The following is a 27,081-nucleotide window of genomic DNA, read 5'->3' on the forward strand; positions in this document are numbered from 1 at the left end:
CTCCCGAAAACTATCGAGCACATTTGCCATCTCTACGCTTGAAAGTATTGTATTTATTGTTTAGATTTAAATGGGTGGCAAAAGTTATTATTGCGACTACTGCTGTTGCTTTATGAAAAACGATCTGAATGTAAGGAAATTGCACAATGGTGGCATTGCACACGCAATTGCAAAGAGCAACTATTTGAAGCGTTACGAGGGTAAGGCTTTTGGTGCACGAAATTCCCGAAAGAGCTCAATTTTCAAAATTTGTAGATCCGAAAAAGATTTTGACTGAAGAGCGGCAGAAAACTCCCTGCAAGCGATACTTCGGCAGTTACTGCAAGTTTGAAACGTATTGCAAGTTTACCCACTATAGTGGCGAGAATCTGCAGGAACTGGAGAAGTTGGGTGCGTGATAAAATGCAAAATTAAAACGAAAAATACTTCAGCTTGGAAACTTTCAGTTCTCGCCAGGAAGAAGAGAAAATCGCGAAAGGAAAACAAATGCAAGAGATGGCCCTGGAAAACTCATCTGCAAAAGGGTTTACCCCCTTCCTTGCAACACATTGACCCAGCAAAACTCAAGCAAACCAACTTTGAACTCAGTTGGGGCTAAATATATTTACAGAATGTACACTTAATGTCAAGTATTTAGTATGCCAATTACTTTCTCCATGACGCGCGCCACTTTCAGGTTGATGCGCAACGTGCGAGCGTATTCGTAGTGAAACGATTTCGGGGAATGCCCGCTTAAGTTCTCCTCGTCGGGATCGGCCAAGTGCGCCAGCAGGAAGTAGCACAAGTGTTCTGTACAAATAGGAAACATTTGAGCTTAATCGGACTTCTTCAATGGTTTGATTGTAATCCATTTAGAACGCACTGCGACTAATAGACAGCAACCTACCCTGCTCCCCTTCCACGGCGTAGAAAAGCGGCGGGTTTCCGCCCCTCGCCTCGGATGCATTGATGACATTCCGCTTATGTGTACGGTTCTTCAGGAACGGCTTGCTCATCTCCAGCCGTTCGCAGGCACGATCGTAGTACTTGGCGAAGCCCTTCTCGTCCCATTCATTTGGATTCGCTGCCTCCTGGGTTCTCCTGTACACCGTTTCCCCCAGCTCGCACTCGTCTATACTGTCTAGGATTGCCTCGGCAACAAGGAACTGATTATTGCGCACTGCCAGGTGCAAAACTGTATAGCCATCATCGTTGGTTAGCAGAAGACTGTTCAAATCGATTCTACGCAACAGCAGCCTAATGGACTCGATATTTATGTTGTTAATCACCGCCAGATGAAGAGCTGTGTTTGAGTTCTCGTAGAGGTGGTCGGTCATCATGCGAGCGTCCAGGATGAGAGATATAATCTCGGTGTCCGTGTCGTTCGTCAGTGCAAGTTCCAGGCAGTCCTCGCCGTCCCTGGTTAGAAGTTCGTTGATGTTCACGTTCGTGTGGCAGCACACAAATATCTGACGCTTTACGCCGTAAACATCGCTGTGCAGTATTTCCTCGTGAATGGGTCTGATGTGCCATAGGAAAAGATGATATCATTACGATGATGATGATCTCATTCGACTAAATGGATACTTACAGCAATCCTTCTTCGGACATTATGTGCCACTTCCTGAATTCGTTTGCCATGATGCGTATAATGCGGTCCTCGTTGTTTCCGCTTATAAAGTTTTCCACCCGGTTCAACTCCTCTGAATTGATCGATATATCCGACATGATAGAGTCGCTGCGCACAAGGGTTTTATTCTGTATCCGATTTTCTCCGAAGTTTTGAGCTTGCTGAAAGAAAGATATTTATAATTAAATCGTATATATATTTCCATTCTTAGTTCTTTCCAGGAAGAACTACTACATCATAATAATACTTGTACTTACGGTGACATCCCTTTTCTTTCTTTTAGTGATCACGGGCGTGAGCTGCTTCTCCTCGCGCTCCTTAAGCGCCATCTCAGCCGCTGATCGCTTGACCACCTGTGGCACGCAGTTGTTTCGCTTTCTACCGCGCTTTTTAGGAACTTTGGTCGGTTCTACTGGCGGTTTTATAGGTTCGGAACTTCGACCGGCCATGTGGCTATGGGAATTCCCATTGGCTTCACATGAATTATTAGTAATGCTAGGCTTATGCGATTCCTCTGTGTCCCAATCCGTTTGTGTAGATGAATCGACTTTTTGGACTCCACAAGAACATTGTTTACCTTGATTGGAGATAGCGATCTTATCGCTATTATTGCTCCCGTTCATCGCGTCAATCACCCTTTGGGTGAGGGCCTTGTCTGGGATTTTCATGAGTAATTTGAAGATGTCCTCATAGACGGGCTGGAAGGACTTGCGCTGGATGTAGGTCGCGGCGCTCTGTGGCGCTGAGATGGATATTACTCGCAGGGAACCGACTGGCTTGATCACCAAGACATCCGAACTACTAGCGACGACTGGTTGGATGTGCTGGGCTTTGGTCAATAGAACCTTCTTCATCGTGGCTGGTTTACAGTACACTGCTCAATCTCGCAATATCTACCAGCGATAAGGCGGTCAGCTTGTGATTGAATTCGTGGGACTTACAAGTTCCTAAACTTGTCCAAAAAAAATAAATTGGTTTTTCCCCACGACACGCTGCACGGAATGGCAAGTGGCGGCACTTGGGCGCTGCTCAACACTGCTGCTAGGGATGGGCGATGGGTTTGGTGGGCAGTCAGACAAGAACACTGTTGTTGTTGATAGCTAATGTCATGATTGTACTTTAAGAAGATAGAGTAGTTTTTGTTAAAAAACTTTAGACTTATGTTATGGTCTAGCACCTAGAGTTCTTCATGCTTAAAAATATATTCCCATATTTCCTTGCAAAATACATAAATATAAAAGGGCCATCTCTAGCTTCAGAGAACTTATCGACGTTTCGCTGCGAATGGTTAATCGAGTATTGAGAAAAAAGATACGGTGGTCCTCCATAAGGAACCGGGATAAAAATATTAAAGCTAGGTAGCCAAACAGATCTTGAGGGATTCCGCATCGGGGCTCTATTGCCACTGGTGCCTGTCCAGCGTCTAAGCCATAGCAAGTCGGCAATGGACTCCAGTAGTCGGCGCAGTTTCTCTGGAGGAAGTGGAAACGAGGGGGGACGCGGCAGCGACTACTATAGATCCAGGCCGGGGTCTCGATACAGTCGATCCAGGTCGCGTTCCCGGTAAGGCTTACCTACCAGCTTAGTGCGATCGTGTTCATTAAAACTGTGTACCCTTTTCAGTGAGCGCAACCGCGGCCATGGAGGATTCAGGCACCGGAACTCTCGCTCTCGAAGTCGGGATCGGTCGCCCGGTTTCAGGAACGACCAGCATCGCGGTGGTCGAGGAGGAGCTGGTAACGGGGACCCCGACCTGTACCACAGCCTGATCAACGACGACTACAGGGATCAGGATGAGCGCAACTACAACTCCAGGAGTAATTTTGACAATCGTCAGTTGCGGAGACATGATAGCTTCGACCGCCGGCATCGGGACAGAGATGGCGAAAGCGATCGGGAGCAAAACGACTACGAGTACGAACAGCGCTCCCGCGACTTGGACTCACGCGATCGTAGCTCCACGGACAGGGACTGGTATCACAACAAAAGCCGCAGCAGGGAACGAAGCAGACCCTGGAACAGAAACAACAATCACGACGACAGAAGCAGAAGCAACGAGCGGAACACGTGAGTATAAAGTATTCATACATTTCAGGCTTAATAATAAATCGGACTATGCAGGCGCCACCGAGATCATCGCATGTACAACGGAGGTGGTAGCAACCATAATCGCGATCGAGATCGAGATCGGGATAGGGAGCAAGACCGGGAACGGGATCGAGATCGCGATCGGGATCGGGATCGTGAGAGGAGGGGCTCCTCAGATTACGACAGCGATGAAGGCCACATGCGCAGGAACAAATACCGATCCACCACTGAAGCCCTCAATATTATTATAATCTTCGGTCTAACCAAGGAAATGACCAGAGCAGATGTAAGCTACGCAGAAGAATGGCAAATGCAACTCCTTCAATTACACATGAACTAATTTCTCTAGATTATGAGCGAGCTGATAAAGGTGAACATGGAGCCAGCTTGCATTCGCATTATCCGGAAGCAGGGAACAGGTGGGTTACGAAATCACTGACTTTGTTCTTACAGCGCCAGACGTAAGTAGGTCCCAAAAGTAGGAGCGGCTTCGCGCTAATGGAGGCGAAGTGTACAAGTACCAATCGAATTTAACCGGCCACATGAATCGAAAAGAATACAATAGTCCACAAAAATGTTACAAACCTATCGAAACATTCAACATTTTTTGACGAAAACATTTTGTATCTGCTTCTATCCGAAAATTTAGATTCATCACGCGGTATAGCGTTTGTCGAGTTTAACACCGTTGAGGAGGCAAAGCAATGGATGGATATTACACAGGTATCAGCGCAATCGACCAGATCCCCTTGAAACTTGATCATCAGCAGCCAAGGTTCTTCGCAGGCAATGATAATAAGCAGTTCCTCACTGTTTAGTTCCTTTGTCCAACCGAAAGTACTTCTAGTTGCAAGGAAACTAAGCACTTCAGTATTGCTTCATTAAAATTGCCCAAGAAAGCCACTCGATGAGATTGCCAGCGGCTAAAACTTCGCGTTACGAAACACAGAAGCAATCCGGTGACTGTGTAGAGTGTGAATGAAGTCATCCTAGCGATGGGTTACTAATCCGCAACCTTTCCTTCTCCTATTTCCATGTCTGGCGCTCCAGGGCGTTCTGAAGTTAAATGACGAGCGGGTGAGCATGCGGTACAGCCACAAGCGGATTCAGGACTGGAACTGCAACAAGGTACGTGCACTGAGAGGATCATATTCCCTATGGCGAGTAATGTGTTTCGCTTGTTCCAGTGCGGCGTCTGTAACTTCAAGTTTAGATTCTATTGCTTTGTGTGCAAAACATCCCGGGAAGACAGCGAAACCACCTTCTCCTCCGGCAGCGAGGGCGTGGACGAAGTCAGCAGCATCCTCACCAAAAGTATACAAACCACATACACTCTCTTGCCATCTCGTTTTGTAGCTTCGATCGCAATGAAGTCCAACAGACCACTGACCGCCACGATTTCTCTACCACTTCCTCAATCCACGCAGAGATCATGCTACGCAACCTGGACGCCCTGACCAACGAAGAGGCTGTGCTGACTGCCCTCCAACTTCACCTAAAAGATCTGAGCAAGACTGTGAGCAAGGTGCTTATCAGTCGGGATTCCTTGACGCAGGCATCGCGTGGAATTTGCTACCTTCACTTCGACACTCTAGTCGACTCGATGAATGTGCACAATGCATTGACGGCGCTGGATCCTCCACTTACCCTGGACGACAGAGTTGGTAAGTGGCCTTGTGTGCTTCTTATAACTTAAATAATAACCTATATTTCGTCCAGTGGCAATTACCTATTGCACCGACCTGGAGGAGCGCCAAGCATTGCCCAAGAACCCTAAAGAATTGGCAGTTAAAGATCCAAATGTCAAGAGCGAGAACATTTCAGCAGTTTCGCCCTCAGGAGTGGGTGGAAACTATACTCTGGCCGATGTGCCACGACTCGCTGAATATAGTGCCTCCCTGTACGCTTCGAATCCCGCAGAGCACGCTTATTATGTCCAGTACTATACGGAATATTACACGACAGACATAAACAAAAAGAACAGGGATTCCCATTTGACGGAAGCCAATTCCGGAGCAGCGGTTGCCCTCTCGGCCATCCAGCGCAAGCAGAAGAAGATGAACAGTATCGAGACCACGATCACAGCGGCGGCCACAGCGGCCGCACAGGCAGCGGCGCAAGTGAAGGCCACATTGGCTGCTCAGGTGGCCAGTGCGCCCAAGGGCAACGATGGAAAGATCTACCGTATGTCGCCACGCACTTGTGTTCTCAAGCACTTCATTATATTTAATTATGTTGCAGCCACTCCCGATGTCACGCATTACCAGTATGATGAGACATCCGGCTACTATTACGACAGTACCACGGGTCTCTACTACGATGCGCACACGCAGTACTACTACAACAACGAGACGGGCGCGTATCTTTACTGGGATCAGCGCAGGAGCACCTACGTGCTGGCCACGCCCGCCTCCACTCAGGCAGCTCTACAGGAAGTCCTGGCCGACGCCGAGCAGAAGGGGGAGGAGGAGGCCAAAAAGACGAAGGAGAAGGAGGGCGGAAACAAGCACGACAAGGTCAAGGTGGCCAAGAAGATCGTCAAGGACATGGAGAAGTGGGCCAAGCAGCTAAACCAGAAAAAGGACTACACAGCAGTGGCCACGCCACAACCAATATTGGCGAACGAGGTACCGACCACTTCGCGTGGCAATCAAGGGGGATATGCTGATGTGGGATTCTCCATCCTCGAGAAGAAGGAGCGGGGCAAGTTGAACGACTATGCGACAAACCCGACTGTGGGTCCAATGAACAAGCTTGTCAATGCCTATGGCGGTACCTCGGACTCTGAAGAGGACAGTGCTCCGAGTTCGCAAAACACACAGAGTTCAGCTGTTGTAAGCGGCGGCGGAGGCGCTGAAGAATCCGATTACGTGGACTTCCAGAAGCTGACGTGCCTGCTCTGCAAACGTGCTTTCCAATCGTTGGAAATCCTCCAGAAGCACTTGAAGATGTCCACTCTGCACAAGGAGAACCTGGCCAAGCTCAATCAAAACACTAGCAGTAGCATCGAAGAGGCACTAGCGTAAGTGAAATTGCGATGTGTGCTGGAGTGAGTATATTATCATTGAATTCATTTTCTTTCCCAGCTATCGTGATCGTGCCAAGGAGCGCAGGCTGAAGTACGGCGAGAGCGATCCTCCTCCACCAAATAGGAGCAGGGAGCGATTCGAGCAGGAGATCAAGACACTGCAGTCGCGGCAAAAGCAGTCTACTAGCGCTACTCCAGCCATGCCCATCAGTTCGAGCAACGTGGGCAGTCGACTGCTGCAGAAGATGGGTTGGTCGGAGGGCCAGGGACTGGGCAGGAAGAATCAGGGACGCACACAAATCATAGAGGTAACTGAGCTGACGCCAAGCTATAAAATGGATTAAAAAAATTAAGCATTTTGTGTTCCTTCAGGCGGACGGACGCTCCAACCACGTGGGTTTGGGCAACAAATCGGGACAGATGATACCGGGAAACGACTACAAATCCTACATAAAGAAGATGATGAAGCAGCGCTACGAGAATGCTTGAGAAATTGATTTTTAGCCGTTTCACATGTTTTATTTCAACTAAAATAGCCGTTTTATTCATCTTTTCAACCGAAGTAGAAATTATTTCCATATTATATATGAAGCTTCTTGAGCATTGTTTTCCTAAGTGATTGGTGTTCTTTTTAACAAGGAAGTGTGAAAGCGGCCCTCTAGGTTATAATTTATGAATAAGAAAATTCAAATCCTTTTTCGAATGTACAAAATAAAATGTATCGTTGAAAAGTTCAAATTGTTCGGTGTTGGAAAACTGCTGTTAGCTGGCACTTGGCAGCCCTGGAGCTATCGGTCAGTTATCGATAGCTGGCAGTCAGATACTTCGGGTGAACGGCTAAAGAAGACCGAGAATTTTTCTATTCGGGTTTTTTTTTTGGCCGGATAACTATTTGTTTCTGTCTGAATGCACAGAGACTTCCAGTTCGGGAACAAGTTTAACCAGCTTCCAATCCTGTTAGAGTCGTGGTAACCAAGTAAGATGTGCGCACATAGACGGTTCATCTAATGGCAAAAGGCCAAACAACAAACACTGCATTTAATTACAATCGATTCGCATTAGATATGGATTCTCGATATAGTCGCAGCTTCTCGGGCGGTAACGGAAACGGCAGCGAATCGGGCTACAAGCGCTACACTCGCTCCCGATCCAGGTAGGTCGACCTCTGTTCACCTGGAACCTCTTAGTGAATTACGCCCAATTGCCATCATTTCAGGGAACGAAGTCGGGACCGCAATGATTACAGACGTCGCAACTCCCGTTCGCGCAGTCGGGAGCGGTCCTCACACTATAGAAACGACCGCAGTCCGGATCGCGATCTGTACCGCGACCTGATCGACGAGGATTACGAGGATCAGGGAAACTACAACTCGAGACAGAGCCTTGACCATCGCCAGCGCCACGGCGAAGACAAGTACGATCGTTGGGATGCTGATAGCCAGGGTCGCAGGGATCACGATAGCTACAGCAACCAAGACCGTCATGATCAGAGCAACTACGACAAGCGTGGCCAGGATAGAGATAAGGACCGCGATCACCGCTGGAAAAACTACGATCGCCTTTCGAGAGAGCGCAACCATGATGACTTCGATCGGGGATCGGAGCGCAGCAGGTAAGAAATACAGATTGCATATTACCCATATCGTGCTCAGTTTTATCAGTGCTCTAGTCTCCATTCACAAAGCTTCAATAAGCTTCACCTTTTACTTGCTAATCACTTGTAATAGAAGTCTAATTAATTAGAAATCAACCCTTTCAATAATGTACATTTCCCTTTGTTCGCATCAATGCATACAAATCATCTTATGAATTATTCATGCTTGTTGCCTTTAATTAGACTGGATGTGGAGTGGAGGCAAACGATGGTTTCAAACGAACCGATCGGAAATATATGCAACAAAGTGCTAATTGTATCGCTTTCCTTTCAGCCGCAGCAATGACCAGCGGCAGTTCAATAACAATGGAAATAGCAACTCCAGCAGCAGTAACAGAGATCGCGAGAAGGAGGGCGATCGCGATAGACGGTATTCCTCGGACGAGGACAGCGACATGGCCAGCGAATTCAGGCAGAGAGGTGCCCCCAACAGTGGCAGCAGCGTTGAGCCCTTGAACAACATAATCCTCTTCGGACTGAAGAAGCACGTCACGGAAGCAGACGTAATGTTTAAGCGATAAGCAAAACGAATGCAGAATTAACCAAGTAATCCTCCACAGATCATGGGCGAGCTGATCAAGGTCGACATGGAGCCCACATCCATTCGCGTGATGAGGAAGCAGCAAACAGGTGGGTTACATTTCCGTGTGTTACATTCGATTTAAAGTGAAATTGTAGAGAAAGCGTGAGTATTGCGTGCCCAGCAACAAGTTCGATGTAGGACTTATAGCAATTTCCATTATACTTGGCTTACGACATCAGCAGCAAAATTCCCCAAAAACATATAGACATATCGAAAAGTACAAACCGAAACAAAAACACAATCCCCAAAAATGATACAATGCTAATGAAACAACCAACATTTTTTGACAAAACATTTTCGTATCTGCTTCTATCTAAAATTTAGGTGCCTCACGCTGTTTTGCATTTGTCGAGTTTAAAACCGTTGAGGAGGCGACTCGTTGGATGGAGTTAACCCAGGTATCCCTACAAACCACAAGAATCTAGAATCTTCTCAAATCCGCCAAAATAGAAATGACGGCAAGATCCGATAGCTTGGCATCAACTGTTGACAAATGTGTGCCTTGAGTTCAATTCTGCTGGTGGGCTGCTTCCCTTCCATTTTCTGCCTTAGATCAGGGAACTGAACTCGAAGGCGGAATCGAATCTTACGTAAAGGAAGCAACCAGCATCTGCGTGATGCCGAAAAACACAGAAGCAATCTTGGTGACTGTGTAGTCTGTGAACGATTAGCTTCTAAGCAGTTTCCGTTACTGATTCCACTTTCACCTCTTCTATTTCTCCGTGCAGGGAGTCCTCCAGCTGGGCGATCATCGTGTCACCATGCAGTATAGTCACACTCGCATCTCCGACTGGACTTGCATTAAGGTATGTTCCGCAACGATGCAGATTGGCAACAACAACTAGCTTTTTCGCTATCCTTCAGTGTGGTGCCAGCAACTTTAAGCGCCGCTTCCAATGCTACATGTGCAACGCGTCGCGGGCGGAGAGCGAAAATGCTCTTCACGGAGACGGCGAGGGCATCGACGAGATCAGCCGCATCCTCACAAAAAGTATATCCACCATGAGCAATATCTTTCAATGCCGTTTCCTAGCTAATCAGCTAAATACCCCACTAACCTGCCACGCTTTCCCCATGCAGAGATCATGCTCCGCGGCTTGGACGCGCTGACAAACGAGGAGGGCGTGCTAACTGCCCTTCAGCAGCGCCTGCCCGAACTGGCCAAAACAGTCAGCAAGGTGCTGGTCAGTCGCGACGTCCTAACCAATGCATCTCGGGGCATTTGTTACCTCAATTTTGACACACTCATTGATTCTATGAACGTGTTCAACGGGCTGACGGCGTTGGATCCGCCACTCACTCTGGACGACAAAACTGGTAAATTATCACCTATAACTAATTTCATCTTTAAAAGCTAAAGTTTACACCATGCCCTTCAGTTATCGTCACCTACTGTATTGACTCCGAAGACCGTCAAATGATGCCAGCCGAAGGCAACTTCTTCACAGCTGGTGAAACAGCGATGTCTCCGTCGGCCATTACGGCCTACACTTTGGCGGATGTGCCTCGTCTCGCGGAGTACAGTGCATCCGTGTATGCTTCCAATCCGTTGGAGCATGCACAATACGTCCAGTACTATACGGATTATTACACGACTGAAATAAGCAAGAACTGCGGAGGTCGTCACGTGACGGAGGCCAACTCAGGCGCTGCCGTGGCTCTCTCGGCCATCCAGCGCAAGCAAAGGAAGGTAAGCCAGATGGAGACCATGAGTTCGGTGACAGAGGCGAAGGTCGCCTTCCTTGCCAGGGGCGAAAGTGCTCCTAAGGGGAATGATGGCAAAAAATATGGTAAGTGGGTATACACTATTCTATCTATCTATGCGCTCCAGTAATGTCGAACATTTGATGCTCAATGGTCAGATACTCCCGATGTGTCCAAGTACCAGTACGACGAGACCTCCGGCTACTACTACGACCACGTTACAGGTCTCTACTATGATGCCCACTCGCAGTACTACTACAACAACGAGACGGGCGCGTATCTGTACTGGGATCAGAAGCGGAGCACCTATGTGCTGGCCACACCCGCTTCCACTCAGGCAGCCCTCAAGGAAGTATTAGCCGATGCCGAGAAAAAGGAGGAGGAGGCTAAAAAGGCAAAGGAGAAGGAAAGAGAAAAGGAGGAAACCGGCAAGCCCGACAAGGTGAAGGTGGCCAAGAAGATCGTCAAGGACATGGAGAAGTGGGCCAAGCACCTGAACCAGAAAAAAGACTACACAGCAGTGGCCACACCGCAGCCCATCCTGTCGGATACTGAGTCGGCCACCACCTCCCGTGCTTCCCAAGGGGCATATGCTGATGTGGGATTCTCAATCCTTGAGAAGAAGGATCTTGGCAAGCTCAACGAGTATGTACCGGAGGCAGGACCTCCAGCAATGAGCAAATTGGTTGGCGCTTATGGAGGGCCTTCTGACTCGGACGATGATAATAGTGGCAATCCGAAAGCTCTTGCCGATGAAGCTGACTACGTGGATTTCCAAAAACTTACTTGCCGGCTCTGTAAGCGTGCCTTCCAATCGCTGGACATCTTGCAGAAGCATTTGAAAATGTCGAATCTACACAAGGAGAATATGGCCAAGCTTAAGCAGAATTCCGCAGTTGAGGCTGGCACGGATGAGGGTCAATCGTAAGTGGAAATATGCTGCTATAATGGGGATAAACTCACTGATTTTACTCACCCGTATTTAGCTATCGTGATCGTGCCAAGGAACGCAGGCTGAAGTACGGTGAGAGCGATCCTCCTCCACCAAACAGGAGCCGGGAGCGTTTCGAGCAGGAGATAAAGACTTTGCAGTCGCGCCAGAAGGATTCTTTTGGCGCTACTCCAGCCACGCCCATCAGTTCGAGCAACGTGGGCAGCCGCCTGATGCAGAAGATGGGCTGGTCGGAGGGCCAGGGACTGGGCAAAAAGAACCAAGGGCGCACTGAGATCATAGAGGTAGGAGTCGACTAGGACGACGAATGTCAGAATATGGATAATTCAATGTCAATGTGTATCCACAGGCTGATGGTCGTTCTAACAACGTGGGGCTGGGCAACAAGACTGGCCAATTGACGTCTGGAAACGACTACAAATCCTACATCAAAAAGATGATGAAGCAGCGTTATGAGAACGCCTGAGACTCTTCTTGATTTGTGTATGATTTTATTCCGCTTGAGTATAGGGCCATTTAAGCATTGTTTACCTCGATTACACTTCCCCCACCTTGTCGCGCCCATTTAGCATTAGTTGCGAAGTTCAAATTGTAAATAGTTCGTAAATACAGTCTCAAATTAGGTTTGACTTAAGTTTTGAATGCTTTAAGTATGGAATTTTGCGAGGGAATCTAAATCTCGTCCATGTAGCCATGCTCATAGGCGTGGCGCACGGTCTTGAAGATCTCCTGGTTCGCCTCATCGCCTGCGATGTCCAAGGACAACTGGTGGAAGGCGGGGCCGTGCATATCCGTCTCAAAGAGGCGGGACAACTCGGCGCAATCCTTCTCGGTGCCAAGCAGCCAGGGAAGGAAATGCATGCATACCATTGGTCCGTAGAAGGCATATCGTTTGAAGTGGGCGTTGAAGCGTTCGAAGCTGTATTCCTGCAGCAACTGGTCCACCCGATCGTCGGTCAACTCGTTCCGGTTTCGGCGCAGAACCAGTTCCAGCATTTCGATCATGCTTCGATGGTACCTGCGCAACAAGTCGGCGTAGATCTCCTTCCTTCCTTCGGATGGCGTGTTCATGTACATGAAGAAGCTCAGGTCAATGGCCGTGGTACTGAAGCGCAGCTCCTGGAAATCTATGGCTTTGATAGCGTCCACCTTATCTTCGGCTCCGTAGTGGAACAGCACGTTGTTCCTGTTGTAGTCGCCGTGCAGGAAGGTGGAAAAGTGACTGTCCGGTTGATCTTCGGCAAAGGAGCTGGTGCGGATTTTCTCCAGCAGGAGAGTTGGCTGCTTGAAGTACTTCTCCCGCAGTCGCTCGATGGCGGCCCCGAATCCGGGATCTGCCCCCTGGAGGAGCTGCTCCTTCTGCCGGTCGTAGAACTCGTAGAACCGATCGAAAGCCACGCGATAGAGGACATCAAAGCTGCCCTTTCCTGAGCTGGAGACGAAGGGCATGTCCACCACTCCGGCGCGCAAACGAGCGTGAACGTTCGGCTGGAGGATTTTCGTGGCGTAGCCCAGGGCATGGAACGGACCCACTAGTCCCACCATGGCCTCCAGCTGATCACGACGGAGGGTGAGCCTTGGTCCCAACTGGTAGCCATCGCCCTTGAGATGCTTCAGGGCCAGCACTGATTCCCTACCATTCCCCAAGCCTGCAGAAAAGTAAACAGTGGAGGCTGTCATGGATGAAGTCGTGGGAGAAGAAACGCACCTTCAACCTGGCCAAACCTGGCGAAGTAGCATCGGGGAACCCAGTTCTTCACCACTTCGCTTTCCAGATGACTCGTCCGAAGGACACTCTCGTAGGCGGGCAGGATCTCGGCGTAGGCGAAGATCTCGTTTGAAAACTGGATGTACGAGTTGCTGCTCTCCCGGAACTCCTCCGTTCCCTTCATGAATTTGACCAGGACGACCTCCGTCCGCTTGCGCTCGGCGATGACCACGTCCAGCGTAACGGTGTACAAGGCAGACATGAAGCCGTCCAGTCCATTGGAGCACTCAACGCTGTGCGATTCCAGCGAAGCACTCGGACCGAAGTCCTTGAAGATGTCGTACACCAGGTGGCGCTCTATATAGTCTAACTGCTGCTGTTGCGTCGACATCGTGACCACCACGCAGGAATCAATTGCGATCTTAATGGGTAATCTTAACTGACAATAGACGCAAGTACGTATATATTTGTCCGGGCGGGCAACCAATCAAAGTGGTATCGATAGCCACGCGCAGGAATTTGGTATATTCCCGGTTTCAGCGAAGTGGTCACACAGAATCGCGATTGAAACGTGCACCGGCGTATTGCGCGTAAACATAAGACATTACATTATTCCATGGGTCCCAGCCAGATTCCTCCGCTGACCTACAAGGTCGTGGCCGAGTGCTCCGTCTCCAAAGCCCGGGCGGGACTCATGACCCTAAGGTGAGCGTCTGCAATAAGATAGACCGCTGAAAACTGTGACTAATCCGCACTACCAACTATCCTAAACAGGCACAGCGAGGTAAACACACCGGTCTTTATGCCCGTGGGCACTCAGGGAACCTTGAAGGGCATCGTGCCGGACCAGCTTATCGAGCTGAACTGCCAGATCCTGCTGGGGAACACCTATCACCTGGGCCTGAGGCCCGGAATCGAGACACTGAAGAAAGCCGGTGGTCTGCACAAGTTTATGGGCTGGCCCAGGGCCATTCTGACTGATTCCGGTGGCTTCCAGATGGTTTCCCTGCTGCAGCTGGCCGAGATCGATGAGCACGGTGTGAACTTCCGGTCGCCCTTCGACAACAGCCGGTGCATGCTGACACCGGAACACTCCATCCAAATCCAGAACGCCATTGGTGCGGATATTATGATGCAGCTGGATGATGTGGTCAAGACCACCACAACTGGCCCGCGGGTGGAGGAGGCCATGGAGCGGACTATCCGCTGGGTGGATCGCTGCATAGAGGCCCATGCCCGCGACGATGACCAGTCACTGTTCCCCATCGTCCAGGGAGGATTAGATGTGCCGCTGCGTCAGCGATGCGTTTCCGCTCTCATGGAGCGCCAGGTTCGAGGCTTCGCCGTGGGCGGGCTAAGTGGTGGCGAGAGCAAGCACGACTTCTGGCGGATGGTGGACGTGTGCACTGGCTATCTGCCCAAGGACAAGCCGCGCTACCTGATGGGCGTGGGTTTTGCGGCGGATCTGGTGGTCTGCGTGGCCCTGGGCATCGACATGTTCGACTGTGTCTTTCCCACCCGGACAGCTCGATTTGGCTGCGCCCTGGTGGACAGTGGGCAATTGAACCTCAAGCAGCCCAAGTACAAACTGGACATGGAGCCCATCGACAAGGACTGCGACTGCAGCACCTGTAAGCGCTATACCCGCTCGTACCTGCACCACATCGCCACCAACGAGAGTGTCTCCAGCTCCCTGTTGAGCATCCACAATGTGGCATACCAGCTCCGCCTGATGAGGAGCATGCGGGAGGCCATCCAGCGAGATGAGTTTCCCAAGTTCGTCGCGGACTTCATGGCAAGACACTTCAAGGCGGAACCCGTTCCGGCTTGGATACGAGAAGCGCTGTCTGCCGTAAACATCCAGCTGCCTGCGGATCCGGAGAGGAGCGATGACCAGGACCAGAAGCAAGAGACCGAAAAGAGACGGGAAACAGAGGACGCGGCAGACGAGCAGGTGGCCTCCAGCTAGCATCACATAGCAACCCTTGTATTTTGATAACCCAAAGTTCCGACTAAAGAGGCATTTCTACTTAGGAACCTAATGTTCCTAATTGACACATTTAAATACCGCGAGGACAGTTAATGTATTTTACATGTCAAATGTCATGTAAGTTATTTTCATAAGAATAAATACTTAATAGACATAGAAAAAAAAGGAAAAATAAATGACATCATGACATTCATTAATGGATACAAGTGGATACAATTAATTCTGCTTTTTTTTATATTTAATTTTGCTTAAGGTTAAGGTTAGTAGGTTAGTCTATCATACCCCATTGCAGGGTAGCAGAATACTGGTTTTCTGCTCTGCTCTGCCCACGTTTGTTCCGCTCTTGCGTAAAGCTCCCGACTCGTTGTTACCTATGGGAAAAAGCTCCATGTAGCCATAGTATGACGCATAGTGCAAATCGGTGGCGATCGTGGATCTCGCGTGGAACGACCGTCCAATTTGTGATATTCTACTGATTTTCGCCTTTTCCACGGCCTCTTTTCGCCCGTTCTTAGAGTAGGTGTGTGGCAAATGGGGATCGTTGGGAAACCTCTCCACTTGGCTCGGAGCTCTCTTCAGTGCTTGGGGCGCATCAGTTTTGGACCTAACTCTCTGGGGGACAAGAGATCCCCGCGACTCGCGATCTCAGAGAGCGGTAGCGCGAGATCGGGGCAGTGGAGTGGTGCTGGTGCTGATGGCGGTGGTGGTGGTGCTGCTGCTGGTTCGGTGGATCGTTCAGTGAGTCCCCAAGCGTTGTCGCGTCCACTTTATCGCTGTTTCTGTCGCGGATTCGAACCACTGACTAACGGTAGTGCTGCACGCACCTGGCGGCAAATTGGCAGCGAGAAGCCCGCGCTAATAATACATTCTGAAAGCCGTCGAAAGGATTGCGAGTCCATATCAAGCATACGCCCGATCAGCCGCCAATCGATTGTAAGGAGCCCCGAATTTATTGCTTTTCCACTGACAATTAATCACGGACTTGCTGTGCGTGTGTGTGCGTTTGTGTGAGTGCTGGAGTGACTAGTGTGTGTGTGTGTGTGTGTGTGTGATTTTGCCTCGCTTCGTTTGCCAAATGTGGTAAAAGCGAATAAAATAAAATGAAAAACATTTCGAAGTCGACAAACAATCGTGCTTTTTATGGCGCTGTCGCCTTTGTTTCTGGCCAGGATTCCGATTGGAGCAGCCGCGCGGAGCGGAAAGAACCCAAAAACCCTTATATAAAGTATACGCCAAGTATACCTGCCAAGTCCAAAAGCGATATTATTTATATTTTTGTATTGCCATCGTTTTTGGCTTTGGCCTGTGTGTTTTTGAATTTCATGGTTTCATTTCTTTAAATAAGTTTTATTTTTAGCACTTTAGTTATTTTTGTGTATATGTTTTTTTTGTTCTCACCAATTTCGCTGCTGCTGCCCAGTTCGCCTGATTATTTTCCGAAATCTTCATGCCGATTCTTTGGAATATTCATATGGGGCTTCCATTCGAAATTCTACTGTGTGCTCACAATGTGTGAAGTGATTTGTGTTTGAAATTCGGTTTAGTTAAAGGTGCCACCAGGGTGGACCACAAATCGGGGAGAAATCGGAGGGAATCACTTTCAAAACACAAAATGTAGTACTAAGTGTACATAGAGTTCAGCCCAACGAACCTTCCAAATAATCCCATAAATAAACTACTCAAATGAGTATTTCTGCCTTCTATGACCATTTTTTGGTGTCCACTAACTATTGCCTCATTTTTCGCTGGCCACAAATTCATGAATAAAAAGTAAACACACAATGGAGCCGATTATGATTGAAGGCACTTGGCAAAAAGACTGCTGGCCTCCAAACTCAAAGTCCCAGCCAAATACAAGTACCAGGCCAAATGGCCAATACCAAGTGGCAACAAATTACCAGCGAAGAGTGTAAAAATAAAAGGAAAACTATGATGATTGCCGCTAATCATAATCACACCAGAATCTGTCTGCTTTTTGTTTTTGCCCAGTATTTATAAATTATGACACATTCGCGAGTGGAAGAGAAAAGATATTTCTTCGCGCTGCCACTCTTCGAACAGCTGCTGCGTGGGCGGAAGACTGTGGGGGGCGTGGTCGCAGAATTGTTTTGACGGTCTTCGAGCCGCAGAAGAACACATGCAAAGTTCGTCAATTTTCGAAAAGAAAAAACGAGAGTGAGAGCTGGTCAATTAAGCAAGTAATTATGGGGAAAGACACAAGGAAATAAACTTTCGCGGCTTTGTTGTGGAAATTGATTAATTTCAATCTCTCAGTCGTCGGCTAAAAAAAGCTCGCCTTAATTATATGAATTAATGAACCCTGTTTATAAGAGCGGAAATTAAACTCACTCACTTAGGAAGATTCACTCACTTGGCAAGCTAACTAAAATCCAAAAAAAGTGTATTGAATGGAATAATCCATGTTTCATAAGCGAAATACTCTGCAAACAATTCTACTAAAAGCCTTCCACTTATGCCTCTGATTAAACATCATTGCACACACTTACTTATTTTAATCAGAGTGCCCAACAAATCAACAAGAATTTCCGCACTATGAACGCTTATTCCAACCAGCTGAAACAAGTTTTTCAATCTTTTGGTGAGGCAGCAATTTGAATTTTAAAATCTTTGCTTATAGTTATTCTATGCAAATCGTTGTTTGCATAAATAAACGGAAACGGAATGCTTGCCTGCATGTTTTGCCGCCCAGAAATCAATGCTCTTTGGAAATTAGCACGAATTCCGGCGAAAACAGAGGTTCATCTGCAAGATAAACCGCGCCGGAAAAACAGAATCACCCAATCCCGTGGAAATGGCTGAGTGCTGATTCACTTGTCCAAACGACGAGTAGCATTTCTCCAAAATCGAAAATGTTTGGCTGCGGATTGTGTGGGCGACTTGTTCCGCGTCCAAAGGTAAACCCGCTTAGTCATTGGACCTATTTTTGCAGCAGATTTGCGACTTGGAAACACCCACCCCCGAAAACTGGTAGTTACCTTAGACCTTGGACGGATTTTTGGACATCTAATGCTGCTGCTGGGCCTAAACGATTTGCCTTCGGTCACGGCCAAATGTTCGATTCTTGTCGCACCATTTTTGTTCTGAGTGTGGGTGAACAAACTTCACGGTTTCGAATGGTTTTGGCCAAAAACATTGCCATTCAGCCAATCGCCATCAGTTGACAATGAATGGCTTTTGTTGCTGACTTTGAAAAATACAAAATAAAGGAAAAAAACATGATTCGCGTTCGTATCTTTGAGAGCGAGAGTAAACGGCTGGACTTGAGTGAGATTCATGGGATCAAGAGTTATGACAACCTTGAATACTCAGATTTGTGGAATGTAGCAAAAGATATTGGGACGGAAAGTTACAAATTATTATAGCTAGCAACTACTTTTTTGAAATATACAAACATATACATCTATCAGATACAAATTGGTAATGAACTTGGCTTAATTAAAAGATGTAACGAAAGATCTACTCCAAAGTTGTCCTGATAAAACTCGTATATATATATATATATAAAGCTTAAGTAAACCTTTTTCTATTTATGAATCAATTAGCTCTGGTTTGAATGTTTAAAGTGGCGATCGAGTTTGTTTATCCGAGGAGACAAATGTTGACTGTGGCATTAGTGAGTGATTTTATCAGAAAAATCTGAGGCACCAGGCCATGAATAAGAGATCCGAATGGCCCCACATAAATCACTTCTCCAATTTGAAATTCGTTCATTATTAAATTCAGATTCTTTTAATGCCAATTTCCATTTCCCCACTCCATTTTGGCATGTGGCATTAGTTGAGGCACCGAATGGGATTGGGAATTAAAGTTGCCGGGCACTAATAAATCAAGTTCAATTCAATTAGTGCAATCCGGGGACACAAACACTTTCCAGTTGGCCCCAGCCCCAGTTGGCCTCTCATAACCTACGACAATTTATAATGCTGGCAGAAGTGGAAAGAAATGCAAATGCAGATTTGCGGCATGCAACACAAACGGGGTGCGGCATGCAACAAAATGACAATGAAACGTTGCAAATGCAATTCACTAATAACGCAGCGTCCAATAAATTGTTAAACAAATGCTGTTCGGCAATCAATAAATGAGCTGCCGCCAGTGTCTGGTGAATAATACATGCGGAAGTGGGCGGTTCCGCCCACCCGAAACATGTTGTAACTGACATAAAAAGCGGCTTTTTATGGCCGGAGTAATTTTTCCAATCGGCATGAATTTATTTTGCACCTTAAGCCCGTAATTTTGCACGAAACAATGGCTATAATTCAATAAAGAACCATAAAGAGCATTATTGAAACGCGTGCGAAAATCTGCGCCTTTAAAAAATATATAATTTAATTATCGGAGTGTGCAAAAAATACACATAAAACTCATAGCATAATCGCCTTGCGTAACAACATGCTTTGCATATCCCATTTTATTTATTTGCTAAAAAGACAGAGATACTTTCTTTCAATGAACGAAAATGTTGGCAGTGAGTCGGGGAAAATTCAGAAAAAATATCAAAAATATCTGCGACCTTGTCCCCTGCTCGCTCAATATGGCACACATTTGGAAGCGATCCGGAATGTATCTCACGATCCGCGATCCGCGATCCGCCGGCAATTTTATGCACAATGACTGCAGCTGACTAATTTCTGGACGGGAATGGAATGGATTGGATTGGAATGGCGCTGATCGCATCAATCGTCCGCTGTCAATATCGCAAATATTCTGCTTCGTACCGCTCCCCATGAAAATCTCAACTGAAGGCGCACATTTGGCGTCAAAATTGTCAACGCGATGTATCTCGCAATGAGATTCCAAGATGAAATCAGTTAGGCCCAAGGCTGGAGAGCGTTTCGAGTACGGATTGCCGGCCGAGTGTTGACATCTTGAATGCTAATGAATTTTCTGGACGCGACCTTGAACTTGAGCGATGACAGGCCTTCAGTGCAATTAAGGTGGATGGATGGATCATAGAATGCTGAGATGTTATGATAGCTGTTGGCCATAAAAACAAAAGAGATAAATATATGTATAATATATAGACAATTTATAGTGTGCTTAAAATAATAGGTTTCTTGATAGCATTCATATTCTGTCGATGTTTTATTTCCTTCCTCCTTAAAATCTCATTCCCCACCAGTTATCACTATAAATGCGGCCCGATTGTTGTGGTTAGGAACACAGAATGCTGTCAGATTCCCAAGAAGATTAACTTTTCGCGATGATCTTCAGTAGATTGATTTATTAGGAAACCGCAGTTCAGATCGGAGCAGGAACAGTTTTATGTTACAGCTGTCTCCACGCCCCTGATAGACTTGTCAACTGATCAAGCCATAGTTCTAGGAGCTCTTCCAACCCCAGTGATCTCGGGCTGTCGCAGAAATATTCATAAATGTCATCGTCAATTCCCATTCAAATGGCTCATGCTAAACTCAATTGGACACCCCAGATCTTCAGATCTCTCGGAGATGTTGGGGTCAATGCAAATTGGCTCGCGAGCAATTCTCACAGCTGAAAACAAGAGATAATATTAATAAAACTAAGTAAATGGCTGAGTAAATTAAAGTATCCATCAATAAAAAGTGTGTGTATTTGGGTTGGGTGAGAAGTGCGCATAGAAGAGCTCCAATGTTCCGGAAAGTGAATAAATACTTCTAGCTGGCCGGTCTAAAATTAGTGAAAGGCGTGGGCAGTTCAACATTGAAATCTAGTGACGCGTCTTATGATCCGAATGGAACTACCTATACACAGCTAAGTAGATATATACAATTTTCGGATTTTTGCAGATCTTCTCCGATAGCAGAGCAGAGAGAACGACAAGATGCATGTGCCATTATAAGGATAAAGGGAAGGACATATTTGGAGCAGTATCATAGCAGCTAAGCAGGTCCTCGTTATATATGGAAGCCCACAACTGATATTATTGTAGGTAACTAGATCCGCTGAGAGATGGGAGCCCTTCTAATGCCATCCCCACTCCAAATTGCAGATACTAGACTACAGTGAACTTGAGAGTCAACTCTTTACCCACATACCTAGAATACCCGCTCGCCCCGCACAGAAGTAACCTGCAATGGGTAAGGACTACTACAAAATCCTGGGGCTGCCCAAAACTGCCACCGACGATGAGATCAAAAAGGCCTACAGGAAACTGGCCCTGCGCTATCATCCGGACAAAAACAAAGCCGCCAACGCGGAGGACAAGTTCAAGGAGGTCGCCGAGGCCTACGAGGTCCTTTCGGACAAGAGCAAGCGGGAGGTGTACGACAAATACGGCGAGGATGGTCTCAAGAGCGGAGGTATGCCAGCACACTTTTAAGGACCTTTCCCATAGCTAACCCTGAAATGCTGACTTGCAGGCACACGGAACGGCGGTCCGTCGACCAACTCGTTTACATATCAGTTCCACGGCGATCCGCGGGCCACCTTCGCCCAGTTCTTCGGCAACAGCAATCCGTTCGCCTCGTTCTTCGACATGAGCGACAACCTGTTCGACAAGAAGGTCTTCGATCTGGACACGGAACCCGACTTCTTCTCCTCGCCCTTCGGCGGCATTGGGTCGCGACATGGTCTGGGCAGTGGCTTCAGGTTGGTACATTCCCACGCAGGTTGTGCTCCCTGGAGTTCGTTCCTTGCTCATCTCTCGCAGGCCCTCTTTCAGATCACACTCCTTCAATGTGCACACGCCGTTCAAGAAGGAGCAGAAGCAAGACCCGCCCGTCGAACACGATCTCTACGTGACGCTGGAGGAGATCTACCACGGCTGTGTTAAGAAAATGAAAATCTCCCGGCGCATCGTCCAGGCGGACGGCAGTTCCCGCAAGGAGGAGAAGTTCCTGGCGATATCCATCAAGCCCGGCTGGAAGTCCGGCACCAAGGTCACCTTCCAGAAGGAGGGCGACCAGGCGCCCGGCAAAATCCCCGCCGACATTGTGTTCATCATCCGGGACAAGCCGCACGCCATGTTCAAGCGCGAGGGCAGCGATCTGCGCTACACGGCGAGACTGACGCTCAAGCAGGTGAGTCCTGATCCTGATCCCAATGCATCCAATAGCTTGGGATACTATAGACTATAGAACTCAGAAGTAGTAGCCCTTGCTGATAGTTTCACGTTCTGAGCACCTCTTAACCAACGTGGTCAACGTGGTTCCTCCCAATATAGGTGCCTCACTTCCACTTCATCTTAAGAGCCCAGTTCTCAGAGCCGGGTTCTCACAGCTCGGCGCCCAATTAGAGGCGCAGCCAGTGCCTAAATCGAATTGTAATGAAATCGGGCAGACGAGATGGTTATGGCCAGATTTACCATATACGCGGCGAGCGGCAAAGCAGCCGCCAAATTGGTCGACATGGTCAAGTTTCAATTAACGGAGACGGAGAATGGGTTTTGGCCAGCGGGCTGCTCCGTCGATTGGCTCCCACAGAGGTGTTAGATTTTTACACGGTCGCCGAAGCGCAAAACTTCGCACAGCATTTTTTGTGGGCAGCAGCTCCTCACTTGGGGGTTAAAAATATGGTCAGGTCGGGAAAAATATCGAAAATGCGAAATTTTGAAATGCTCAAAACTGGCGAACAAGCCGAAATGACACGCCGCTGAGTTGGCAGTCATGTTAAAATTGTTAATTGCATTAAGTAGATTAAATAGTTGAGAGTTGGCTGCCTCGCAGATTTTTAACATTTTATTGCTTGTTAGTGCGACAAATTTAGTAAATACTTTTGGCTGCTCGCTCGCTGCCAGCCACTTTTGGCATAGTTGGCCAAAGTTTTCCCACTGGCTCTGCTTTGAATTTATGAATTGCATTTTGGCTCTGGTTGTGAGCTAAAAGTGTCATGTTGCTCCTTCTATATAGCAATATTTGACACGGTCATTTGGCGCCGAGTGGACACTGCGAATGGGCTTAATTGAAATATATTTCGACCTGAATAATCGCATATCTAGATTTACTCGCCAATCTGGTTGATAGAGGCCAATAAATCTGCGCTCCAAGACTCCGCTCGCCCCAATAAAGCAGCCGAAAGGCAATTGGAGCTCCATATATGACCATCCACATAATTGCGAACAGCGTTTTCCATTTTTTCTGTCATATTCTGTGCGGCAGTAAATTTAATGCGACTCATAAATTACATCATCGTTTACGATAATATTGAAGTCAATGAGTTTCGAATTAATTTCTTGCTCCACGTTTTTGGTCTTGTGTTGTTTTCATTCCGATGATATATAGACTTAGCACGTATCGGTTTGAATTTTAAATTCTCGCCAGTGTGTACGTACTTTCGAAATGGAAATCAAATTTAACAATGCTTTTGTTTTCAAGTGCCTGCGTCAGAGTTCCGCAAATGCAGCGAACTAAAACCGATGGACGGAGGATTCAAGGACTTCGAGGATGTGCGAGTGTAACCAGGACTCCTGGTGCTGTGTAGTTGACGGCCAGACGTTGTTGTTTTCGATGTCTGCCCACTGGCATTGTCATTCGACTGTTGGCCCAAATGATTTGGAGTCCTCTTTTTATCCTTTTTTGGGTAAAAAATTGGAAGTTCTATACAAAACCATTTGCTAGTCGAGAACTTCGTTTGCATTTTGATGACAGTTGTCAGCTGGGCAAAAAAAGAGGCGGAATAATAATGCCTTATGACATGCGATTGAATGCTGTTGATTTGTTTTCCACCCTCTCGGAAAAGCGGAAAAGTCCCACCTAAACCTTCACTTCTTTCGGCGAGAGTGATTGTCTAGAACAGTTTGGAAAAAATGGCCAAAAGCGACCATAAACTGCAAAATATATGGGTGAATTTATGTTCGCTGTTCTCCGTTTAGCTGAGCCTGACATTCAGATTTATCATCTAGTGATGACTCTGTACACTCAGAGAAAAAAAAAGGGCTGATTCAGCTTGAAAAAAACGTTATTAACACTGAGAATGATAATAATAGTGATTTTGAACACTTGGTTTTCGAACTTTATAGAGAAAATGCACACTATTAACTAACTGGCATTATCAGCTGCTTTTTTCTTAGTTTAGTTTGCAGTTCAGCGGGTTGAGAACTGGTTTCTATATCCTTATACTAAACATACGATCCAGATACGGATTTATCGGTGGAAGGGCATTTGTACGCCCTTTATTTTTGGATAGCGCCGCTCTGCTTTTTTATGTTCAGCTTCCGTAAAAGGTAGCAAAGTATTTAGGCTGCTTTTTAGTTTTTTTTTGTTTGGCTGCGACAACATTTTCAACATTTCCATTAAAAAATATTGATGCTGGTCGTCGTCATCACGGGGACAGGTTGTTGTTGCTGTTGTTGCTGTTTTCTGGGTCTGTCGTCATCAGTTTATGCTGTCATCGCTTCAAAATCGCCAATCGGCGATACAAAAGTACGCACATCTATATTTAAATATTCACAAGGTGTGCACTTTGGTTTTGTCGCAATTTATTGATGTCCATAGCGATTTCTTGTTGAATTCACAACTCATTTTTATTTTATTGGGTGAGGCTCGGGCACAACAACCATTGACAACTATTTAACACGTGTCCGGCAAAGTTCTTTGGTTACAAATCACTTGTGACAAGTTATGGAACGGCACAAAATATTATATCATCCGTTGTTGGGCATCGAAGGGGATTGTTCCGATTGCGGGCTTAGATCAAAAACGTTTTTTTTCAGTTATCTATAAATCACTGTTGAGGCGGAGATTGACAGACATTCCATTTACGGGTTGTTGTTTATGGGCTGTGTCGAAAAGTTTGAAACATAAAGGCGTATCATCCAGTTCAAAATGTAGCGATTCGGACCCGAAAGGATTACCATGGATAATCTGTCTTCTTGGGGTTTCCTTATGGAAGACTTCATCCTAAGACTTGCTAACGAGCTGGGAGATATGATCATGTAGCTTAAAGTGAGAAGATTTCCTCCTGTTTAATAAGCAATGATGAATTGATAAGATAAGCCATTGTGCTCAAGTATCAGCATCCCAATTAAAGCGGAAAATATCGAAGTATTAAATTAAGCCATGTTCATCGCCGAATTTCCTCGGGGAAAAGGTTCAATCAATAGCAGTTTCATCCCAGTTCGGACTGGAATTAATTGAGTAAGCCACATAAATGTCTGGGCCAAAAGCAGAACCTGATTGATGTCCATCTTTTAGTGGGCCAATTAAACAAGTCGTATGTCAATGGAAGAGCCCGGCCGAAAGTGGGAGAAAGTGAAAGTGAAAAGGACATGGCAGCGTGTCAACAAGATGTTTAAACACGAATTAGGCAACATAGAAAAGGATTTACAAACGTTGTGTTCGATACGAGACCAAACAAGCAATTCGATTGGATTGGTAAAAGCTCGAAGGAGCTGCAAAAAGTGCTCTGGTGGCCGGGGCACCTAAACAGGATTACCCGGGAAAGATTGATAGATCCCACTCGACGGCGGCAGCCATGTGTCGTGTTTGCTCATTTCGAGCTTGGGTGGATGGAAGAGAGAGCGGCAAGGAGTGGGAGGAGTATTTGTCGACCTTATTGATTGATAAGCCAGGAACCAAAATAAATATTATAGAAAGTTGTGCTTTGTTAAATTGGTGTGTATCTTAATCCCATTTGCAGGCTCTGTGCGGCGTTGTCTTCCAAGTTCCTACCATGTCCGGCGACAAGTTGCGCATCAGCACCATGCAGGAGATCATCAAGCCGAACACGGTGAAGCGCATCCAGGGATACGGGCTGCCGTTCCCCAAGGACACGACGCGCAAGGGCGACCTCCTGGTGGCCTTCGACATCCAGTTCCCGGAGAAGCTGACCGCCGCCCAGAAGGAGGTGCTCAGGGACATGTTATGAGGAGGGATCAGTGGCCTGGTCACTGGCTGACGACTCCGACGCACCCGCAGTCCCTGGCTGCATCCAGGGACTTAGTCATCCATTCAAACGCACTAAAACCAAACCGATCCATTCATTTCGTAACAACCCATCGAGATCTTGCTCCCATTTTGCTTGTTTTTGTGTTCAGTGAAACATTTGCGCATTTTTTACAGGAACTCCCTCTTAACAATCGGTTGTGCTCATCTGCGCCGCGAACATGTTGCATAATATGTATGTTGACCATAGTTATTATATCATTAATTCTTAATTTATTTGTCTAAATTAAAGCTAAATTTAATAAAATGACACACAAACACGTGGAAGAAAAAACAAGCGAAATGTACTTGTAGTTATATTTCAAAGATACTCCATTTCGTGGAGTCATGTTTCTGCAATTGTAAAGTTTTTCCCGCTCCACGGGAAGTGTGAAAGTGAAATTTGCTCCTTGGTAATCGCCAAGCGTTTGGCTAATTAGCTGCCGTTTCCAGTCGGTCGTCCCCCCAGAAAACACTCCCATGTCAAACGGAATGCTGCTCGTTAAGTCATTAAAATTGCATGAAGTCAAAACTTTATGGTCTGCAAAGTTTGCGTCAAAGCCGAACAACTAACCCAAAAAAAGGAGGAAAATTTGGGAAAGCCGAAAAAATGAAACGGGATAAAAGAATGCTAGAAAGTTGGCAGAAGAAGCAACTTCAAAGCTGCCAAATGGTAATTCGTTTAGCAAGAAAGCCGGCGACAGACGGGACTTAGACATCCACATCACCACGAACGCATTTCATTTGCAGACAATAAACAGCAGCAACAACAACTCGAGGGCAGAGTAAATAAATTAAATTCTGAACAACTCTTTGCATACAAAATAGCGCTGGGGAGGGACATCCCAGCTTGGCCAAAAAAGATTCGAAAGCTTGCTCAGATTTCAAACACATGCCAGCGAG

The 27,081-nt window shown here is 46.9% G+C and overlaps 7 protein-coding genes across 10 annotated transcripts; 5 read left to right on the top strand and 2 right to left on the bottom strand.

Annotated features, from left to right (window-relative positions):
• The first annotated feature begins 33 nt into the window (after window positions 1–33).
• Window positions 34–623, top strand: LOC117150980 (zinc finger matrin-type protein 5). Its single transcript, XM_033318175.1, has 3 exons — window positions 34–200; window positions 256–390; window positions 447–623. Exons 1-3 carry the CDS (start codon window positions 71–73, stop codon window positions 596–598), a joined length of 417 nt encoding a protein of 138 aa, XP_033174066.1. The 5' UTR covers window positions 34–70; the 3' UTR covers window positions 599–623.
• On the bottom strand, window positions 584–2,463 carry LOC117150933. The gene is made up of 4 exons (XM_033318103.1): window positions 1,867–2,463; window positions 1,571–1,770; window positions 887–1,500; window positions 584–789 (listed from the first exon to the last, which is right to left on the bottom strand). The coding sequence occupies exons 1-4, from the start codon at window positions 2,461–2,463 to the stop codon at window positions 626–628; spliced, it is 1,575 nt and encodes a 524-aa protein (XP_033173994.1). The 3' UTR covers window positions 584–625.
• A 420-nt stretch (window positions 2,464–2,883) lies between these two features.
• LOC117150893 (RNA-binding protein 5-A) lies at window positions 2,884–7,340 on the top strand. Of its 2 annotated transcripts, XM_033318035.1 has the most exons (12): window positions 2,884–3,172; window positions 3,233–3,676; window positions 3,731–3,983; window positions 4,047–4,116; window positions 4,347–4,420; window positions 4,748–4,825; window positions 4,885–5,011; window positions 5,125–5,361; window positions 5,417–5,881; window positions 5,939–6,719; window positions 6,784–7,033; window positions 7,098–7,340. In XM_033318035.1, the coding sequence occupies exons 1-12, from the start codon at window positions 3,054–3,056 to the stop codon at window positions 7,212–7,214; spliced, it is 3,015 nt and encodes a 1,004-aa protein (XP_033173926.1). In that variant the 5' UTR covers window positions 2,884–3,053; the 3' UTR covers window positions 7,215–7,340. The 2 variants fall into 2 exon arrangements, with proteins under 2 accessions (XP_033173926.1, XP_033173934.1); XM_033318043.1 differs by lacking the exons at window positions 2,884–3,172; window positions 3,233–3,676; window positions 3,731–3,983; window positions 4,347–4,420.
• A 199-nt stretch (window positions 7,341–7,539) lies between these two features.
• Window positions 7,540–12,084, top strand: LOC117150906 (RNA-binding protein 5-A). Of its 2 annotated transcripts, XM_033318056.1 has the most exons (12): window positions 7,540–7,878; window positions 7,942–8,337; window positions 8,654–8,882; window positions 8,940–9,009; window positions 9,287–9,360; window positions 9,691–9,768; window positions 9,827–9,953; window positions 10,043–10,279; window positions 10,342–10,752; window positions 10,825–11,590; window positions 11,653–11,902; window positions 11,968–12,084. In XM_033318056.1, exons 1-12 carry the CDS (start codon window positions 7,733–7,735, stop codon window positions 12,082–12,084), a joined length of 2,901 nt encoding a protein of 966 aa, XP_033173947.1. In that variant the 5' UTR covers window positions 7,540–7,732. The 2 variants fall into 2 exon arrangements, with proteins under 2 accessions (XP_033173947.1, XP_033173956.1); XM_033318065.1 differs by lacking the exons at window positions 7,540–7,878; window positions 7,942–8,337; window positions 9,287–9,360 and having other exon boundaries at window positions 8,864–8,882.
• Window positions 12,085–12,089: 5 nt separating this feature from the next.
• LOC117150943 lies at window positions 12,090–13,815 on the bottom strand. The gene is made up of 2 exons (XM_033318116.1): window positions 13,327–13,815; window positions 12,090–13,267 (listed from the first exon to the last, which is right to left on the bottom strand). The coding sequence occupies exons 1-2, from the start codon at window positions 13,715–13,717 to the stop codon at window positions 12,291–12,293; spliced, it is 1,368 nt and encodes a 455-aa protein (XP_033174007.1). The 5' UTR covers window positions 13,718–13,815; the 3' UTR covers window positions 12,090–12,290.
• A 55-nt stretch (window positions 13,816–13,870) lies between these two features.
• LOC117150951 (queuine tRNA-ribosyltransferase catalytic subunit) lies at window positions 13,871–15,513 on the top strand. The gene is made up of 2 exons (XM_033318128.1): window positions 13,871–14,031; window positions 14,101–15,513. The coding sequence occupies exons 1-2, from the start codon at window positions 13,943–13,945 to the stop codon at window positions 15,293–15,295; spliced, it is 1,284 nt and encodes a 427-aa protein (XP_033174019.1). The 5' UTR covers window positions 13,871–13,942; the 3' UTR covers window positions 15,296–15,513.
• A 400-nt stretch (window positions 15,514–15,913) lies between these two features.
• Window positions 15,914–26,482, top strand: LOC117150959 (dnaJ protein homolog 1). Of its 2 annotated transcripts, none has more exons than XM_033318141.1 (6): window positions 15,914–16,249; window positions 21,106–21,244; window positions 21,309–21,618; window positions 21,679–21,907; window positions 21,969–22,338; window positions 25,895–26,482. In XM_033318141.1, exons 3-6 carry the CDS (start codon window positions 21,393–21,395, stop codon window positions 26,120–26,122), a joined length of 1,053 nt encoding a protein of 350 aa, XP_033174032.1. In that variant the 5' UTR covers window positions 15,914–16,249; window positions 21,106–21,244; window positions 21,309–21,392; the 3' UTR covers window positions 26,123–26,482. The 2 variants fall into 2 exon arrangements, with proteins under 2 accessions (XP_033174032.1, XP_033174040.1); XM_033318149.1 differs by having other exon boundaries at window positions 15,915–16,249; window positions 21,981–22,338.
• Window positions 26,483–27,081: the final 599 nt, after the last annotated feature.

Source organism: Drosophila mauritiana, chromosome 2L, assembly GCF_004382145.1.
Source record: "Drosophila mauritiana strain mau12 chromosome 2L, ASM438214v1, whole genome shotgun sequence".
In the NCBI taxonomy this organism is placed as follows: Eukaryota; Metazoa; Arthropoda; class Insecta; order Diptera; family Drosophilidae; genus Drosophila; species Drosophila mauritiana.

Bases quoted from the DNA above. Each gene is read 5' to 3' on its own strand.
- LOC117150980 (XM_033318175.1), top strand. From the start codon at position 71: ATGGGTGGCAAAAGTTATTATTGCGACTACTGCTGTTGCTTTATGAAA. The intron at 201-255 runs GTAAGGCTTTTG...CAAAATTTGTAG, and splicing joins CTATTTGAAGCGTTACGAGG to ATCCGAAAAAGATTTTGACT. The intron at 391-446 runs GTGCGTGATAAA...GGAAACTTTCAG, and splicing joins GCAGGAACTGGAGAAGTTGG to TTCTCGCCAGGAAGAAGAGA.
- LOC117150951 (XM_033318128.1), top strand. From the start codon at position 13,943: ATGGGTCCCAGCCAGATTCCTCCGCTGACCTACAAGGTCGTGGCCGAG. The intron at 14,032-14,100 runs GTGAGCGTCTGC...TATCCTAAACAG, and splicing joins GCGGGACTCATGACCCTAAG to GCACAGCGAGGTAAACACAC.
- LOC117150893 (XM_033318035.1), top strand. From the start codon at position 3,054: ATGGACTCCAGTAGTCGGCGCAGTTTCTCTGGAGGAAGTGGAAACGAG. The intron at 3,984-4,046 runs GTAAGCTACGCA...TAATTTCTCTAG, and splicing joins AGGAAATGACCAGAGCAGAT to ATTATGAGCGAGCTGATAAA. The intron at 6,720-6,783 runs GTAAGTGAAATT...TTTCTTTCCCAG, and splicing joins AGCATCGAAGAGGCACTAGC to CTATCGTGATCGTGCCAAGG.
- LOC117150906 (XM_033318056.1), top strand. From the start codon at position 7,733: ATGGCAAAAGGCCAAACAACAAACACTGCATTTAATTACAATCGATTC. The intron at 8,883-8,939 runs GTAATGTTTAAG...AATCCTCCACAG, and splicing joins AGCACGTCACGGAAGCAGAC to ATCATGGGCGAGCTGATCAA. The intron at 11,903-11,967 runs GTAGGAGTCGAC...GTGTATCCACAG, and splicing joins GGCGCACTGAGATCATAGAG to GCTGATGGTCGTTCTAACAA.
- LOC117150933 (XM_033318103.1), bottom strand. From the start codon at position 2,463: ATGAAGAAGGTTCTATTGACCAAAGCCCAGCACATCCAACCAGTCGTC. The intron at 1,501-1,570 runs GTAAGTATCCAT...ATGGCACATCAG, and splicing joins ATGTCCGAAGAAGGATTGCT to ACCCATTCACGAGGAAATAC. The intron at 790-886 runs GTAGGTTGCTGT...CTATTTGTACAG, and splicing joins CGCCGTGGAAGGGGAGCAGG to AACACTTGTGCTACTTCCTG.
- LOC117150959 (XM_033318141.1), top strand. From the start codon at position 21,393: ATGGGTAAGGACTACTACAAAATCCTGGGGCTGCCCAAAACTGCCACC. The intron at 21,908-21,968 runs GTTGGTACATTC...CATCTCTCGCAG, and splicing joins GGTCTGGGCAGTGGCTTCAG to GCCCTCTTTCAGATCACACT. The intron at 22,339-25,894 runs GTGAGTCCTGAT...TCCCATTTGCAG, and splicing joins CGAGACTGACGCTCAAGCAG to GCTCTGTGCGGCGTTGTCTT.
- LOC117150943 (XM_033318116.1), bottom strand. From the start codon at position 13,717: ATGTCGACGCAACAGCAGCAGTTAGACTATATAGAGCGCCACCTGGTG. The intron at 13,268-13,326 runs GTGCGTTTCTTC...ACTTTTCTGCAG, and splicing joins CAGGTTTGGCCAGGTTGAAG to GCTTGGGGAATGGTAGGGAA.